The 19,736-nt window shown below is 37.4% G+C and overlaps 1 protein-coding gene and 1 long non-coding RNA gene across 37 annotated transcripts in view; one reads left to right on the top strand and one right to left on the bottom strand.

Moving 5' to 3' along the window:
* LOC131381586 (uncharacterized) overlaps positions 1-16,432 on the top strand; it is a 239,395-nt gene extending 222,963 nt beyond the window's left edge. Inside the window, exon 4 of the long non-coding RNA XR_009210423.1 lies at positions 11,226-16,432. This is a non-coding gene — a long non-coding RNA (uncharacterized LOC131381586). The remainder of the gene's footprint in view (positions 1-11,225) is intronic.
* The window catches only part of NRXN3 (neurexin 3), a 1,690,724-nt gene that overhangs the window by 177,382 nt on the left and 1,493,606 nt on the right, over positions 1-19,736 (bottom strand). For all 36 annotated transcript variants that reach the window (XM_058429925.1, XM_058429924.1, XM_058429914.1 and 33 more), the window contains one exon: positions 16,441-16,612. In XM_058429925.1, the coding sequence (XP_058285908.1) occupies positions 16,441-16,612 (172 nt within the window). The remainder of the gene's footprint in view (positions 1-16,440; positions 16,613-19,736) is intronic.

The following is a 19,736-nucleotide window of genomic DNA, read 5'->3' on the forward strand; positions in this document are numbered from 1 at the left end:
CAGGGTTTCACTCTCATCACCCAGGCTGGAGTACAATGGCAGGTTCTTAGCTCCCTGCAAACTTCACCTCCTGGGCTCAAGCAATTTTCCCACCTTCTCCTGCCTCAGCCTCCCAAATAGCTGTGACTATAGGCATGCATCTGTAGGTGTAAGCCACTGCTCCCAGCCTGCAACCTGGGCTTTTAAAAAGCAGGCACTGCCTCTTTAGCCCCTTTTAAAGTTTATGGATTATCAAAAAGCAGCCTTTTAAAACTCATTGAGAAGAGGTTAGAAATCATTTCCCTAGGATGTTATAGCTGATATTTAAGGGGCATTTCTTTAGCGTGTGAATGGCAGCTAGACTCTAGAGCAAAGATCCCCAAATGATCAAGATCCAGGGACTAAGGGGTTAACAAAAGTAAGGACAACCAGCATTGCTAAATGCTGTGATTTACAACTCAAGTGACAATCAATCATTAGAAGTAACTTATAGTTACGTCATGACTCAAATAATATTCATATTGTAAATATGATGGCCAGAATAGCATTTTTTTAAATTACGGCTTTACAAAAACACTTTTAAGAAAGTGGCCAATGATTATGTAAAATTATCCACAAATGTAAAATATTTATCTGGCACCCAGATTCTGCTACTCTGTATTGAATATTAGTCCTTAAAGTATTTTTTTCCTATGAAATTAAAATCACCTTAGAAGCAGTGCTTTTTCTTTTTTAAGCTTTTTACTCCATTCTACTTCCATAATTCCCTCCTTAACACACAATGAAACCAAACATTGACATATCTTAAGTGCTCAAGAATACTCAAAAAGTTGACAGCTATTGGCCATGTCAAAAGATGGCAGGTATCCAACAAACTATTAAACTATTAGCTTTGAAGGTTTTGATGTTCAGAAAGGTTCTTATAACCTTTATAACATTTGAGACATATCCATAAAATAGCAATGCTTCTTCCTTCTTTTAGCTATTTCATATGACTTTATATATAATATTAAATCTTGGCTATCTGAGGAACATGTCTAAAGATTATAGGTGATTTTACATTTAAAGATATTCATTGAATATTAACTACATGCTAGGGCAAAGGCAATACTTTTTATATTTGCCCATTGATAGGCGTGTGTGTATAGAGAGATTTTATAAATATCTCAAATGAAAGCATGCTTTTGTATTTGCCATAGAACCTTGCACCTTGCAACAAGAAATAGCTCCTAGACATGAGCTATAAGAAAAAAATCCATGATTTAAATAAATTATTCAAAATAATTTCAACTGACAACCCTAATAATAAAAGATGTGAATGAAAAAAAAATTTAAGCCAAAGAGGAGAAATCAGATGTATTATCTTGGTGGAAGAGAGATAAAGTCTCTCATTTTAAATTAGATGAATAAAATTAAACTAGTACATACTGTTAGAAATGTCTGAACTAAGCAGGGAAATGGACCAGGTGACCTAGTATTTTCACCATTCTAATTACTAGGTTCCTTTGAATTTCACTCCTTCAGAAACCTGCTTTTATCTTTGCAATAATGATCCAAGAGATTAAAAGAAGGCCTTTCAGTGACTTGATTTGCCTACTCAAGTTCATGCAGTATCTATTGATGTACCATTGCTGTCTTGTCAAAAAGCACTTACAACATTAGTAAGTATAAGGTGTAATTAGGACAAGAGATGGACAGATGAGAAGAAAGCCTGCAGTCTTCTTGGTTTAATGTTTTTATTTCTGACTATCAGGGATGGTGGCTTTTAAAAATCACATTCGAATCCTCACAAGTGCTTAGACTTCTGAACAAGGGTTGAAATTTTTCATCTAACCCAAACAAGAATGCTGTCCAAAGATTTACCTTTTGATTGTGAATTATAGAGGATATATACTAAACACAGTGAGCAGCAAAGACGTATGTAGATTTCCTCTTTCCTTAACCTGGGTTTAAACTTGGTCTGATTGAATAATGGTTCAAGTCCTATTATTCAGTTTCTACCACAGAGATTTATAGAGAAGGATGCTTAATGAATACTTCCAGAGGAGAATTTGAGCTGTTTCTATAAACAAAGGAAAGCAGGTATTAGAGTTGCTTCTGTCCTTACAGTTTGGCTATGTCAGTTGGGACTTCACTTCCAAATGGCAGTGAGGTTTGAAAGTATACAGTAATTGCTCAAACTCTTGGTCCCTTTAATCAACAGCTTGCTTATTCTAAGTAGCTCCAGGTGCCAGTGGAGTAGGGGGAGGTTGGAAGAATAAGAGTGGTGAGTGGCACAAATCAAAGAATCAAAGCCAGAAGAGGGAGGAACAAAGTACAATTATATCGATTGTTTAATTTGATCAGAAAATTAAAGCCACTGTAACCTGACAGAAAGCTACAGTTATATAATTATGCAGCCACAGCATAAGCTAGATTTACTTTCTGAATAGTTCAATAATGTTTTGGCCTATGTGTTCATCAACGATACCTACAACCACTATCTCATTTCAACAAGACCACTAGGAAGGTTGGCTTGGAACAAGTCTCTTAGAAGAATTACAACTACTGGAAATGGAAATAAAACAAGAGAATTGTCCGTGAAGGTCTGAGATCAGGGTTGGTCAGGACTCTCAGTTAATATGTTGGCAAAGCACCTCACTCAGTTTAGCTGACTTATTTCAAGAACAGTTCTATTAAGAGTATTCCAAAATTCCCTTTATAGACCTACTTGTAGCTCAAAATTCTGAGGTCATAGTGGGGGAAAGTCACGAAATGAAGCAAAGCTATTAGATTTCACTTGGTTTGCCTCCTCTAGGAGAGCTCAATTACTCCCTGAGAACAATATATTGCCTTTATTTTTACCAATTCTAGAGATCCAGTGCCACCCACACCACAGAAAAAAATTCAGTAAAATAATCCAGCTATTCATTTTGTAAACCTAAAGACATTTTAGTTCTATTTTAGCTTGTATTTTACTTACATAAATTTTTATTTTATTTGAAACAGCACCTCACAACAGTTTTATAAAGGTATAAAAATGAAGTAATAAGATTTCTAAACCTTGGCTAAGATTTTAGATTTGCTTTTTACATATATATCTATATTAGATTTATATGTATTTTTCTGTCAAGGACACTGAAATCTTCTTCCTCCCATTTATCATTTTGTTTAATTATACTTGGAAATCCACCCTTTGAGACCAATAAGGAATCATCGTACTAATATAAAAAATATTTCAATAAAATCGTATTTGTTTCAATAAAGAAACATTTCTAAAGTAAAAGCTTAAAAGTTTTGTAGTAAATGATATTTTTCTTTTGTTATAAAAGTAAATTATTTATAGTTAGTTAATGCTTGTCAAGGATGCTGTATAACAACTCATATTTTTGTTGTGTATATGCAGTCATTGATGTCAGAAAGCTCCAAAAACCTAAGTTGTACAGTTTAATATTTACTGATTACCTACTATGTTTCTTTCCTTTTTAAAAGAGGATTAAGAAAACTGTGACCACTTTTCTTGCACTATAGGGCCAAATCTGGCAGTATATGCTTTCTATTCTGATAGTTAGAACTTTGATAACTTAATTGGAGTCAAAATTGAGGTCAGCAAACTGTGAAGGGGGGTCCCTATTTTGTAAATAAAAACCCAGTGTGCTTTAGTTTGGCTTTTTAAAAAAAGTATATATTTAAGGTATATATACATATAAGGTACATATGTAATCTTGATATACATATAAACAGTGAAATGACTGTAGTCAAGCAATGTAACATGCCCATCATCTCATATAGTTATTGTTTCTCTCCCTTTCCTTTCTTTCTTCTTTGTGGTATGAATACCTAAAATCTACTCTCAACATAAGGACTATATTTAATACTATTGTATTATTATATATTGATAATATAGTCCTTATGTTGTACATTAGATATCTAGACTTATTCATCCCTTGTAACTTTGCACAGAAAAAAAAAATACTATACAATCTCACTTACATGTGGAATCCAAAAAGCAAAAAACAAAAGTTAAGGAAATACACAGAAAGAGAAAGTAAAATGGTGGTTACCAGGCGTGGTGGGGAATAGGAGGATGTGGGTCACAATTTGTTTTAAATACTACATGGTTTTAGGCATATGCACATCTATAAAAACTGATAGCCTGGTCTTGCTGCTTTAATAAATAGGGGATCTGATTCTAAAATCTCTAAAACTCAATAGCATGAAGTGGGCTGAGCCACCTCTAAAGTGGGCTAGTCCGTCCTCAGAACATCAGATCAGTGGCTTGAAAATGGAACTGAAGCTCAAGCAGGAAGTTCTCAGCAGCAAGATAGGGACAAGCAATGCTGAGATAATGAAGGGAATGCTCTCTAAGACTTAGAAGACAGACATATCAGGGAGCGGGTAGGAGAAAAGATCAATGTGAGGCATCAACTGTCACCTTTATGCATAAGGGCTATGAGAAATAGGCTAGGGTGGCTAATCAAAATTCTCAAATTTAAAAGAAAAGTATTCACTATTTTTTTTTTAGGAGAGGGGGTGTATCTAAATCACCACAGCTTATTAAGTGGAAGTAACAGAAGTAAAGAAACAATGCTTTCTGTCTGTCATCTTCAAATCTTGCTCTAGGCAAGGTATGGCAAAATATAAATGAAGCTAGAATGGAATCTGTATCTTTGGTGTTGAATTAGAAAAATGGTATTTAGCTGTTTTGTTGTTTGTCATTTTTAACTATAGGTAAATGGAGTGCCTGTCCTTCTTATGTATTGTATCTCTTTATTTCTTTATCCTGAATTAACCTCACCAGTAGGTCTATGTCACCCTACATGGTAGTACTATTCTCTGTCTCTCTAGGGATTTAACCCATCCACTTAGAGATTCTCTTGCTCTCTTTATTCCAAACAGATAAGACAATTCAAAAAATAAAGCTGATGGATTAGTAAAAACTGTAGGCTTCCAAATACTTTTGAAGCTGTAGGCTTCCAACTATCCGTGATTTAAATCAGCGGTCCCCCAACTACACCTAATGGGCAAATGTGGTTCATCACAGCTTGTTTTTGTAAAGCAAGTTTTATTAGAATACAGCTGTGCCTATTCATTTATGTATTGTCTATAGTAGATTTTGCATTATAACAGCAGACTGGAATAACTGCAACAAAGATCATGCAAATCATATCATTTATATTAATAAAATATTGAAGTTAATAATATCTAAATATATTTGTATTTAAAACATAGATTTCTAAAGCCTATGCTACTTGTTATTTGGTCTTTGGGGGAAAAGGTTTGGTGATCCCTAATCTAAATAGAGGTATCAGGGTTTCCCTGTCTACATCCAAATGTTGGTTCTGCCACCTACTAGCTGTGCAACACTGGAGTGTGTTACTTAACCATGCAGACTTAGTTTCCTCATCTCCAAAATGGTAATAATAATAATAGAACCCCTTTCCAGGATGCTATGATGATTCAAAAACAAATAGTGTATCCCAGTCTTACCTGTTATTAATATTTTTCCCCTAAAATATTTTATGCAAGGATAGGTTGTAATACCCTCATCCCTTCCTCTGGGATATACAGTTTTCAGTTACTTGGAGGCATTTGGAATGAAGATTTCACCACTGAACTCTGAAAAAAACACATTTCTCTAATGTGATTAAAATGAAAACAAATCTAGTTTAATTAAACATTGAGGCTGGCAATTGTGCATCAGGCAAAAGCACATTACTAGTAAACGTTTAATAATGGGATTACAGAGTGTTCTGCGTGCACTGGGATGTAAGAAATAATAGTACATTTGCATGTGAATTTATATCTGTCAACCATGTGAATTTGAGCTCTGTAGATAATGCAAACTGGAGTGCTCTTGGAAGACATTGGAAAAGTGGAGTGGGTAACCTGGGTATTAGGTTGTGAGGGCAAACAAATCTGTGTGGAATCTCAGAGTTGACCCTTGGTGGACAGTGACCACAGCAAATGTGCTCAACCTCCCTGAACCTTGGTTTATTCATCCACAAAAGAGGGAGACTAATACTTCTGCCTTGGAACCACTGGGGAGATGACACTAAGTAAAATAAGATATGATGAATGTGTTTATTTTGACTGTGTTGAAGGTATCACAGGTGTATGCACATGTCTAAACTCATCAAACTGTATATATTAAGTATGCGCAGGATTTTTTGCCTATCAATCATCCCTCAATAAAACTGTAAAAAAAAATTTTAAGTAAAAGAAATAATTCCATGATCACTAATTTCCTCAGTGTGAAAGGTATAAGTTGTCATGTCATCTTTCACACTAGGTAGGGGAGCAGAGCTTACTGGCATTGTTCCAGATAATTCAAGGTCACATCCCAAATTGTATTCCATGCTCGCCCCTGTCTGGTCTTCAGGCTCCATCAGGCATTTATGTGTACCCGCTACTGAACTTGGATCTCACCTCAATAGTAGCACCTTCTTTCACTTTGTGGAATTGCAGGTTCAAGATAGTGCAGCGTACGGGAGCTTTGGGTTTGCCTTCTAAGACATACAGGCTTCAGTTCCAGGTATTCATGTGCTAGCTTGACCCTGGGAGAAGCTCCAGATTCTCATTTGTGAAATGATGATAACAGTAATATCTACCCCTTGGGGCTACTGTAAAGACTTGATACAAGAACCCAGTACCCTACCTGGCAATTAATAACTGCTCAATAAAAATGTCTTCCTTGTGTACTTGTATTTCTCTTCAACTACACTTGAGGATCCTTGAGGTCAGAAGCTGTGTTTCATTTTTCACCATATACACATCACCTAGTATGAATTCACATATAAAGTAGATGTGGAACAAATATTTGTTGAATAGTGAATGAAGGCGAATGAATAAATGCATAAAGAAATGGCTCCACTTAGAGCTACCCCTGTGATGAGGATAGGGGAATACTTCTATTATATTAAAGGCAACAGCAGTTAGTAAAAAGGTTTTTACAGTGTTTCTGCTGTTTGAAAGTGCAATATAAATTTTTTGCTAGCCCATGATCAATCGACTTCTATTTGATATACACTTCAGCATTTAAGTTCTGTTGAATTGACATTTGCTACTTATAAACTTAGTCCCTAAGTCTTCTTATGCTGTACTATATATCTACCACTGGCACTTAGTAAACTATGCCATCAAGGCCAACACAGAGCATCAGGGACTTACTGAAAGGCTGTAAAAGTACCATGTGGGAAAGAAATGCATCTTATGGAGAAAACTGTAAATGTCACTGAGAATCCAATCAAATTCATGTTAACTCCATGAACTGAAGACTCAAAGTGCCTCTTTGTCCTTGGCTCATTCCCTCCTTCCCCTTCTGACCTCCTTTCCCCTCTCTTCAGCCTGCTGGGATATTGACAGGGATTTTAGAGGAGTGGAAGGTCTTTATCTCTTTGAGATGAGCTGCAATATGATTACAATCGATTGAGTGATTTACAGTATAGAGCACCTTTCATTAAGAAGTATAAATGACATACTGTATGTGAATATATATTATTATTATTGGATATTTATGTACCACCTTTCTCAAAGAAGCTCAGTGTTCTTTTTAGACTTTAAATAACTAGAGAGACTCTGCAACCTTGTGCAAAATTTAAATTGAAGAGACTGGAACTTGGAAACTTTCCCTATAAATAAAACTATGCTCTTGCATGGCTGGTAGGACACTTGGTGTTCAGGCAGCTCTGGGGCAGAGGAAAAACAGTACAGGGTAATTGTATTTTATGGCTGGGATAATAATTCTAAGTTTTCATAATTAAAGACAACTTCTGCAGGCCAGAATTTGTATTAACTACATAAACTAGAGCTTCCACGTGACAATAGGGAAAACAAAACCTGTAATTCACTAACCAGCTTTGAAATTATGCAATATTTGATGATTGTTTTAATTCAGAAGAATGTATGTTATTACTGATGCCTCACATAGAGGGAGATGTTATTAATATTTTTATTTATGTCACACTATTTCAAATAAGTATAATTCAAAAATCCCATAAAGTGTGACTACACTGTATTTCTAATCTTGAAAGATATTATTTAATTGAAATAGATGCATTATGGATGGAAATCAAGAAATTCTTTATCTTACATCCCTAGTTAAATTGTACCTAGAAATGACCCTCAAATTTTTAATTATTCATTTTACTGAGTCCCTGGACTATAATATTTATAATATTTGACTATAATATTTATAATATTTAACATATGGCTAAATAAATATGATGTGCTTTCTAATTTTTAAAATTCCAACTACTTCTTTAAATCCCAAGATAGTCTACTAAAAACGGGGAAAATGTAAACCAGGACCCAGACTCAAATATACATCCTATAAAGTCCTACAGAAGGTTGCAGCAAAATTATTCTTTTGCTCAACAGCCCTGTAGACCAAAAGCATTGCCCTGTTCACAAGTGAATTCTAGATAAATAATATCTATCTTTGGTTACTATAATTGTTATTATCTGATGTAAATCCTTATAATTATAAAAAGCTCCTTTGTGTATGTTAATTCCTTTATAAATAACCTTGAGCTATGTATTAACCTAATGTTTTGGGGGTAAGTTTCTATGTGCCCTGTGTCCATGTGTTCCCTCCACCTCAAATGTTTTATATATTTTGATCTGGTCTCTTTGTCTTCTGGGTGGTTATGTTTAATTTTAGCATTACTCCAAGCTCCAGTTTGCCTTGAAATGCTTATCAACTTCTTAGAGACATTTATGGGAGAGAGAAAAAGGCTCTAGGTTTGATAGCAGTAATTGTATTTAACTTATAAGATACAAGACTATTTATCCTGTGGCTGGGAATTCACAGAGAAGAAAGGAAGTTTCCTGGCTAAAACAAAAATTAAATAAAAAAAATACTAAGCACCTTCTTGCCACTCTCTCACTCCCCAAGCAAGACTATTAAATGGCAAAACAAACCTTCATTTACAAGTTCTTTCTTTTTGCATAGATATGGCGCTAGAAGGTAAAACAAGATCACAAAAAGAAAGAGGCTGACAAGGCTTCCAGAGGCCACACCGATGACATAGATAAAGCCAAATGTGTACAGATGCCCAAGGAAATGCTGACTTCTAGACTGGGCAGAAATTAGAGATTTAACCTGAGGGGAGAATTCTATAATTAAACTTGAGAGAAAAATTCTAAATTGTCAAGATTTGAGTTAAACCCAGAATTTCTAGGATATGCCACTGTTCTAGGGTGTTTACGAGAATCTAAGGAAGGAGCAGAGTGTGATTAAACATTAAGACTCTTAAGTCAGATGGTCCTGGGTTGAATAACAGCATTTCCCAAACTAAGCTACACTCCCATAGACTGTTCCTAATCTAAAAAATGGGAATAAGACCAACACTGTCCTAACGGGTGGTTTCAAGACTAAGTAGGATGCTGCCCATGAAGTGGGGAGTACGTCATAAATGTTTGGCAAATGGCAGCCATCACCACCTGGGTGAGTTTGGCTGGGAGACGGTGAATGGCACCATCTGCCACTTTCTACACCTCTGGGAGAAAGTGTTTATTCAGTGCACAAGTCTCTCACTTTGGAGCTGTTTCTACTATTGTGGAATTCTCCATGAAGGATGAGAAAGCAAGATGGAAAATCTCTTAGTCCCCTATTCTCACCTTTCATAAGTAAACTTCATTGTAAAAAGTCTTCTCAAGATAAAAAATGGTCCTAAAATGTATACAGGTGGTAGATAATCCAGACAATACACCTGCAGGTACAATTATTATTCATGCAATGCTTTAAGGTATTCAAAGAACTTTCCACTTTCTAAGACAGAACAATGAACACAATCCCCATTTTATAGGTCATGTAACAGGCTTCTTAGGGTCAAGCTTGTTGATAGATTTGCACCATAGCCATGCTGTCAGAGCATACAAATATAGCTTAAGAAAGGGTAGTTTGCCATGTGTGTTTAGGAAACATACCTCTAGCCAGTACTTTCTTTTTTTGTGAAGTGTCTTATAGTAATGTCAATCTGAGCATTCACTTGGTTTTAATGCGAGAAAATGCATATATATGATCGTGGAGATCAAAGCATAGAGAAACTTCTCGACAATGGGAACCTTCTCAAAGTTGTGGGCAAGTTGGCAAGTGATAGGGCCAGGGGCCCTTGGTTGTACCCAGAAAGTCTAACTCCAAAACCCTTATGCTTAATCATCACCCTCTAATGCCTCTCCAACAGCTGCTTGGATAGGGTGGAGTTCTTATCCCTATGACTGTATAATATCAAAACTCATTAGATGAGTTCAGAAGGTACATGAAAGTAAATGCCCATTGTTTACATGGTAGAAAACACATAAAAGGAAATAAAAGATGGCATATTGTAGTCCTGCACTGGCTAATACTAGCCTCTAACCTACAGCCTCATAGTGTTGGAGTGAGGATTGAATGAGAAATGTATTTAAAGCCTTAAGTGCCTAGGACATAAGTAAATAATAAAACAAATATACCAGCCACACTGCTCAATAGCAACAAATGGTTAGCGGCTACCATATTGAACAGTACAGGTAGTCAGTCTGAAAGAAGAAAAAAAGACACATTTTTTAGCTTCTACATATCAGTGAATGTCAAACTTAGCTACACAGAGAATCACCTTAAGAGCTTTAAAAAAAAAAAAAAAATGCCTGGGCCAGTGTTTCTCAATTTACAATGTGCCCATAGTACTTGGGGATCTGATTTTGCAGGTATGGGGTGGCACCTGAGAGTCTGCATTTTTAACAAGCTCCCAGGGGAAGCTGATGCTGCTGATCCATGAACCACACCCCAGATCAGTTAAATTAGATGCCCTGAGACCAGTGCCCGGGCACTGGCAATTTATTAAACTTCCCAGGGGATTCTCAATTTCAGCCAGGTTGCAGACCATTGCTTTACATAAATATGTATATGTAAGTGCCTATTGAAAACATTCTTTTAAAACATTTTTGTTAACCGAAGACAAACTGCATAATGTGGAAATTCCCTTGGAAATAGAAACTCACAAACACGTGAATCCTAATTCATTTCTGACAAATTGGAAAGGATGGCTATTTAGCAGTGCGAATATTCAAGATACGCTAGTTTGAGTGATTAATTGATACATTTTTGTGACTGAATGTTGGAGCACCTTATTTAGAAGATGGTTTTAAAATGTTCCTCACAATGTTCAAACACATTCATTAAGTAAGGCTTTCTCTGGTTGCCCTTATATCTCTGTAGTCCTGAAACCTTGTTCAAATATGGCTTTCCTTCTTGATTGTATTTATACTTCTTATTCCCTCTGCAGGACTCTGCTGTCTCTGTTTTTCCCCCTGTTGAACTGAGGCAACGCTAGTCCTGAACGGATGAATGAGCAGGTAGATGGGGCTTGTTTTAATGCATGCTTCGAATCTGGCAAGGCCTCAAATGTTTGCAGGCAAAGACATAAAGAAAAGGAAAGTAAACCTCCTGGCTAGGAATTAATGAAAACCCAAGGCCTGAGAAATTTCAGCAGCATGTCAAGTACATAGACTTTTTTTTAATCCTGCAAAGTCTCAATAATTTAGGATGAGACGTGGACAAAAAATACTCATGTATACTGTCTAAATTACAAAAACATGATGAGCATTTACAACAAAATATGTTGGAAACTTTCTCTAAGTCAGCGGCTCTTATATGGGGGTGATTTTGCTGACCAGAGGGGTATTTGCCATTTGTGGAAACATGAGAGTGGCATTCAGGGGGTAAAAGTCATGGATGCTGCTAAACATCCTACAATGTGCAAAACAGTACCCCGCCCCCTTCCTTATACACCAACAGCAAAGATGTGTCCAGCCCCAAATGTCAATAGGTTGACAAACCTTACTAAATAGACTACTCCAGGCAGAGATTTCCATTTGAGAATATGTTTTTACAAAAAGAAATACTGTCATTATTAATTAATAAAATCATGGCTCTGAGAAATAGGAAAGTGAGCAGAAAGTTTGAGATTGTGCACTCTGAGGATCAGGATAGAAAAGCGTTGGCTCTGCTCCTTAAGCTGTGTGACACTGGGAAAGTTATTTAGCCTTTCAGAGCCTTGATAACGTAACCTTAAAATGGGTATGGCAGGAGTAATAATACCAAACCCTGTCCTTCACAGGATGGAGTGAGGTTCAAATGTAATAATGTATATGAAAGTATTTTGATCATCAATAAGTACTATAGCAATGTTTTCTGTTCCAGCCCCAATAAAGACAAGTTTCTGTGGAATTTGACAAACTCAAATATAAAGAGAGTTTTCTAATGTAACATCCTTGAAAGGGAGCTACTTTTACCTCTTTTCATGTTCTAAGTTGGGTGGTCAAATAGGATTTAAACGTAGGTCATCCGTGTGCATTTTAAAGACTGAAGAAGAGGAATTCTGTGAAGAGCACTTCAACTGAGTTGGTATGCAATATCAAGAAAAAAGCTACTTGAGACCCTACTCTCCTCAGCACCCCCTGGCATGCCAAGATTGAAGTTGTGTATCAGCCTGCATGTCCCAGGAAGCCTAGATAGGACCGGAAAAGCCTTTACTGGAAGCCATGATCAGAGATCTTACAGCAGTGACAGTACCACCGGCCACCCACTCACAGCAGAGAGAAGATATAGAACAATCCCAGTCAGCTCAGCCTTCCAGGGGGCCTAGAGCTGTGGCTAAAATTAATTCCTCATACTCAAGTCACCTTTCACCTCCCCTCCTTTGTTCCTACCACCGCATTGTATAGAGACAACAATCAGAGACTTTATAAGGAACATTTGTCAGTGCCTGGATGATAGCTCTGGGCTGATTCTACTTTTATTTCCCTCTCCTGTTTCTTTTCTATTTTCAGGTTCAAAGAAAGAAGTTGCTTTTGAGTTCTATCTCCCAGAATTTAGTGATATAAGATTCCGATTGCTATAGAACTATTTTCATTCTGTTTCTTCCCTGATTCATAAAGAGCCAGTGCTACATGCCCTGTGCCCAGCTGGGTTCTAAATATTTCACGGTGGGATGTTTCAGTAGAGCCCCATAAATGCCCATGAGAAGATTGTGGAGATGACCCATTCATCCTGGTGCACAGCTGACTCATTCAGACCTGCTTGGCAGGAACAATTCCCCGAGAGCATGGTCTCTGAGTGAGATAACTTACGTAAATCTTCTATAGGAGCTACTCTGTATGTCTTTACTGTTTGTTTAAACATTAGTAATAAGTGAGTAGTGAGACTAAACCCTTGATGATTTCTAAACCTACTGTTATCGATAAAATAGAATGACTTTAGAAAACAAAAGGACACATTTTTGTAGAAACTGTGTCAAGCCTGCCTTGCCAGGTTGATGGCTTTGTTGTTTGATGGCTCAGACATGGGGCATTTTGATCTTATGATTTAAGATAAACATTGCCAGATTTTTCTCATGATACTTTAAATTATTAATAGTTAAATTGATCCTTTTAATAGCACAGGGAAGCAGACAGGAGAGAACATAAGGTAACCAAGGCTCAAAAAGTGAGCTGCTCCTAGGAAGTCTTGGCAGAGTGGAACATAAAACTCAATCTGGTGTATCACACAACAACTTTTTAATCGAGGCAGCAAGGTAAGGGGATAGCCCCTTTAAATACTCACTATTCTTTCAGCTGCTTCATGGGAGCACGTTGCCATTGTTGTAAGGAGGACAGCTTGGGGTCACTGGTGCCAATAAAACTTTTAAATGAGGATTTTGAACTCCACACCTCACAATAACCACCTTTGTGTGATCATTGGAAAGTGACCTTTGAGATACGACACTTCTTTTAAAAAAAGAAAGAAATCTAAGATGACACAAGAAGAAAAATACTCATTTCTAGCTATGCATTTTTCAGAACATCCCCCAATTCTCTGGGGGAGCAATAGTGAAAACTGTGCCCAATTGGAAACAGAAAAATCTTGTCCTAGGTCTTCCTTCACTTGCCATGTGACCTTAGGAAGGGCATAGCACCTCCTTGGGTCTCTGTTTTTATTTGAAATGGAGAATAAAAAATATCTACCTTGTCTAATTTATAGGGTATTTCATCGTCAAAAATATGTCCTAAGTAAGTTAAAATGCTAGCCAAATGTTTGGTAATCCTCACAGCTAATATTTATTGAGGATTGACTTAATTGTCCCAGCATTATACATGTGGTCAACTCACTTAATCTTCACATTAACCAGGTATTATCATTACCCTGGTTTTCCAGACTAGGAAACAGGCTCAGGGAGAAGAATGAACATCTTCTTAAAGAACCACAAAACAGAGAAAGTACAAAATGAGAATTTGGGAAGAAAGAATCTAATATAGTTTGAAAGCATTACAGAAATCATCAGAGGAGAAAAATAAAAACTCTTAGAAATTCTTACACCTATTTTATGGTTCAGTGTTACTGTATTTTGAATTACATGTGGGGAGAGGCACCAAATATTTCAATGCTTAGGACATTTCAAGGTCTTTAGACTCACAGGTGATGAAACCAAGATCTCAACTCTAGCCAGTTGACTCCAAGGCCCATACTTATAAATGCTATACTGTACCCTGTCCTGTAATAATAACACATATTGTTACTAAATAACAGTTTCCAATGATAATAATAGTTTTCAGGAGGGAGCAATGCTATTAAAGAAAGGTTTAATCTGTTTTGAAAACATAGGAAGCAACCCATAAGTTGGAACTAAAGATACCAAAAGGTAGGCGCACAGCAAGAATCTCCGGTTTTGTTGCATAGCTGTGGCTTTAAAATGACCATTAAAGAGCCTTCTCATTGCTGGCAGCAAACTTGTAGATTCTATATTGGCTCAAGGCAAGTGGTTAACATCAATTTAGAAATCTTTGAAATTCCTAATAGAAACACAACAAACCCTTCAGCAGCACTAGCAAGGCCAATGATAACACATATGGAGAGAGAGAGTGATTTTTTTCTATGAGCCTATGCACAGCTTTTAAGATATTGGACTGCTTTTATTCCTTTCACCCTCTCCCCCATCCATCAGGGATTAAGCAAGAAGCATTTAAAAATTACGTCTATTAGTGTGTAGTGGTGAATTTGAATGATAAAAATTCCTAGAAGCTGTTAATAGCTTTGGCTCTCTTCAAATACTCAAAGATAACCTCATAAGGGCATTTTTGAGCCTTAATCTAAGAAATTCTGAGACCCCTAGCAATGGCTGAGCTGGCTGTTTTATGGAAACTGAGATGGCAAATCAATAGTGGGTGGAGCTTTTTGCCTCAATACCTTGGGGGTCTTGCATGCTGTTTCCAGATGCTCTTACAATTCTTAAACAGATATAGCGCGACTCTAGTGCAGATACTTCTGATAGGCTTTTAAAGAAAATTAATGCTGAGTTAGGTGTGGAGATACAACAGCCTTCGAGCCATTCAAAAGTCTTGGCCTACAAATAGGCAAATTCACTTTGTATATTTCTCACAAGCATAACCATTATTAGCTAATGGCTCTTAGACATGTGAAAACGTGCTTCAAGCTTCTTTGTTATCGTGCCCACCTCACTGTAAAGGAAGTTAGAGAAAAGCGGTGAAAAAATTATGAGGAGTTTGGGGTGTAAGATAGAGAGCTGCACATCACTTCATGCCCACATTAGTGAGAAGTGCAATATTCTGACTATTCTCTTGCATCCATCAGGTGATAGTGCAATTGTGGAGCAATGACCCTTTGCTGAAGGGTTGTCCCTTCCATTCCTGGCACTTTTACGATCAGCACTCAGGACTTTTCCTGGGAGAAGTGAGAGGCAAGAGGGAAAGCTGAGGGATTATTTGAATGATCTCTTTTAAGGAAGGCAACCTTTTCTCTCGTTGTCCTTGATTCAGCCATCTGGCTCTGGGAATTTGTTGCTGAATGTTTCCTGACTGCAAAATTTAAACAGATGATTAACCCCTTTTCCTGCCACACCAGCATGCTTGCTATTAAAATAACTACTAGGATCAACCTTTGAATATCCAGGCAGGCTTAGGGTAAGTGAGAAAATAAAAACTAGCAAAGTCCACCAAATGAATAAAATTCCACCTTAGTTTTTCTCTCATTGTTACCATGACCTGATCTGTGTCTTCAAGTTCAGTAATTGTCCTTTTAGAGTCTCTCTCTGGCATCTGCACCTTCAACCGCACCTGACTAAATGGCACCACAAAGTCTGGGTCTCAAATGGAGCATCTTATGATTATCGACACTAGCCCATGATAGAGATGATCCTTCCCTTCACTGCTCCTCATCTACAGGCCCTGCAAAATCTACAGTAACTGTCTTTGGTATGAGCCAGTCAGGCTGTATCAGTCAAAAGTTGACAAGAAGTGTCCAGTGCATAGTTGGTAAAGTCTCCAGAAGCTCCCTATACTGGATAAAGTCCTAAAGAGATAACTTATCCTCTCATACAAAAAAATCATGATTGTGTACTTCATTCAGTGTTTTGGAATTTGGTGACAGTCAAGAGAAAAATCACCACTGAAAAGTGAGAATGGGAGAGTCAAAAAGAGTAGGACCATTGAGCGAACAACATGTACCTGTAGGATAATGTTCATTCACTGGCCAGTTGTCCACCTGCAGGGTGGCGTTGCCGCCATTCCTGGTGAAGCGTACCACATGGTATTTTCCGTCATTTACAGGGGTTCTCTCCTCTTTGATGGAGATGTCAACTGTGCCAATATTGAAGACAACTCCAATTTTCCCCTGTTCCTATAATAAGGAAACACAAAAGGCATAGTTATCACCAACCATGAAGTTCTCTCCCTTTAAACTTGATCCTCCAACCAGCAGTAAACCTGTAGGTGCCCAGAGGGAGCTGTCAGCATGAAGATAATAATAGTGTTCTATATTTCTCCATTAGCTTTCATCCTGAACATAAAAGCCAATGGCATAAACCACCCAAATTGCTCTCACAGGCTGCACCACACAGGTTACATCATTCAATTCCCCTCAGTGCAAATCAGGCCTGGAACTACCTAGCAGCTATGCAATGACAATGCAAAGTTTATTTCTGTGAGATAAATTAGGCCTGTTTACTAACAGAGTACACTAAGACACTGGACCTTAAATCATTTATCAATTCAGATTTACAATTAAAGTGGAAATATGTACGAGCTTGTCAGCATATTTTCATGCAATCAAGGCAAAGGGGAGGGGTACAGAATGGTTAGGAGCCAATGTCAGAGGAGCTGAATATATGTATATCTATCTATCTATCTATCTATCTATATATATATATATATATACACACACACACATATACATATACACATATACACACACACACACACACACACACACATACACACATGCATGAACATAATGGTTCTGCAGTTCCAAACCACATAGAAAAGGTAGCCCCAGTAGAGGCCAGTGAAACTGACCTAGAATTTTCAGAATTAGATGGCTGCCATGCTTCCCAACTTGTAGCCCTACTCCTCAGATTAATCCAAAGAGAGATATATTCAAGACCAGAACTTATGCAACACAGCAGAAGAGAACCTCTGTGGCCACCAAAGACTTGTCAGAGGGGAAATTGCAATGAATTCAATAGGAGTAACACTATGGCAGTGAAGACGTTGATATGGTTTGGATGTGTCCCCACCCAAATCTCATGTTCATTTGTAATCCCCAGTGTTGGAGATGGGGCCTGGTGGGAGGTGACTGGATCATGGGGACAATTTCTCATGAATGTTTTAATACCATTCCCTTGGTCCTGTTCTCGTGATAGTGAGTGAGTTCTTACAAGATCTGGTTGTTTAAAGTGTGTGGCATCTTCCCTGTGTCTCTCTTGTTCCTCCTCCTGTCATGTGATACTCTTCTTCCCCTATTTGCCATGATTGGAAGCTTCCTGAGGCCTCCCCAGAAGCAGATGCTGCTATGCGTCCTATACATCCTGCAGAACTGTGAACCAATTAAAAACTCTTTTCTTTATAAACTACTCATTCTCAGGTATTTCTTTATAGTAATGTGAGAATGGACTAATACAGATAATAATGATGCAAATGGTGATGGTGGTGGTGATATCACCAACCTCCTGGGAAGTGCACTAAAACACGAAGCATATATAATAATTCTATTAAAACTCTGACTCTTCTCTAATAATTGGTTATGACTAAAAGCTGGAACTAGTGTTCACAACGAGACGTGAAATAAATGTAACCTTACTATTCAAATATAATCAGCCTCTCAAGCTCTTGGAAAGATATCACAGCATTGCAGGGTGTTGGAGGCATGTGTAAGGAGGGAAGGGAGACATCTTGCTCAATTTCTCTAGTTTTCCAAATTATTGGCAATATGTTGGGCATTCAAGGATAATAAAATTCAGTAGTTGTATTAGTCCTTTCTCATGCTGTGAATAAAGACACACCCAAGACTGGGTCGTTTATGAACAAAAGAGGTTTAATTGACTCACAGTTCAGCATGGCTGTGGAGGCCTGGAAAGCAGACAGATCTTCACATGGCAGCAAGAAGGAGAAGTGCCGAGCAAAAGAGGAAAACCCCCTCATAAAACCATCAGATATCATGAGAACTCACTCACTATCATGAGAACAACATGGAGGTAACTGCCCCCATGAGTCAATTACCTCCCACTGGCTCCCTCCCACAACCCGTTGGGATTATGGGAACTACAATTCAAGATGAGATTTGCGTGAGGACACAGCCAAACCATATCAGTAGTAATTCTGACATTCTACAAGACTGAGTCACAGTATTAGTTCACGATCCTTTGTTATCTTCTATTTTTTTATTCAAGAAGAAGTAAGAGAAGGAGAAAAAACAGGAGAAGGAGGAAGAGAAAAAGAATATGAGAAAAGAAGTCCAGAATCCATATAAATCAAAATATAGAAAAGAGTTTTTCTAAATCTCAGATTTAGTCATTTATTTTATTCATTCATGTATTCATTAAATACACAAATACAAAATTTATTAAGCACCTACTATACTTAAAGTCAACAAATTAAGAGTTCTGGAGGGAGGGACACTGGTTTCTATATACAGTTTTGTACACTTACTTATTTTCCCAAAATGCAGGCTTCCCTCAAGTTTCCATTTATCACTTAGTATGTCAATTCATCTAGTATCCAATAAAAGAATGGACAAGTCATGAAGGAGTCTTGATCTTAGAAGCGAAGAATATAGAATGACCAACCAAAGGAGGCTGTGAGCATTCAAGGATGCAGAGATAGAGGGTGGACCTGAGTATTTCTCCTTTGTGCCCTGATTACATAGTACGCAATATAAAATGATGTCTACAATTCCCACGTTCTGTTCTCTGGGAAAAGAGCTCCAGGTACCTCCCAAAATTGTGACTAAACACACTCATGATTTCTTAAATCTGTTTGTTGATACCACTATCTACATCTCTGCACTAGGAAAAGCACCTAGCTTTAAAATATGATGCATGGATAAATGAACCTGATTATGGGTTCTTTTTGTACTTTTCATGCCCATAATTAATATTATTATCCATTTTATTCCTGTTATTTCTCAAGGAATTCAGAAATGGCAATATAACTTTTCTGCTTTCTCTTGGAGAACTGGTATTCATTTCTAAGGGTGTGTGTGTGTCACTGCCCACTACCCTCATGCCTAAATAAGCAAGGCTGTAATAATGTGAGCCGTAATCTGCTTAGCAGAATGGAAGTACTAGAGGAGTTAAGAAACTATGACTGCAGACACCATTAGTCCTCTGCCCACCCCACAGATGTGGGCTGTTTATTGCACCACTGTTCTTCAATGAGAAACCAGTACATAAATCCTGGATGCATGGAAAGGACTGCTGGTGATTCAATTCACCCCTAAGTCACTAATTATTAATCATGGATGGAAA

This window comes from Hylobates moloch, unplaced genomic scaffold (assembly GCF_009828535.3).
Source record: "Hylobates moloch isolate HMO894 unplaced genomic scaffold, HMol_V3 SCAFFOLD_16, whole genome shotgun sequence".
Classification (NCBI taxonomy): Eukaryota; Metazoa; Chordata; class Mammalia; order Primates; family Hylobatidae; genus Hylobates; species Hylobates moloch.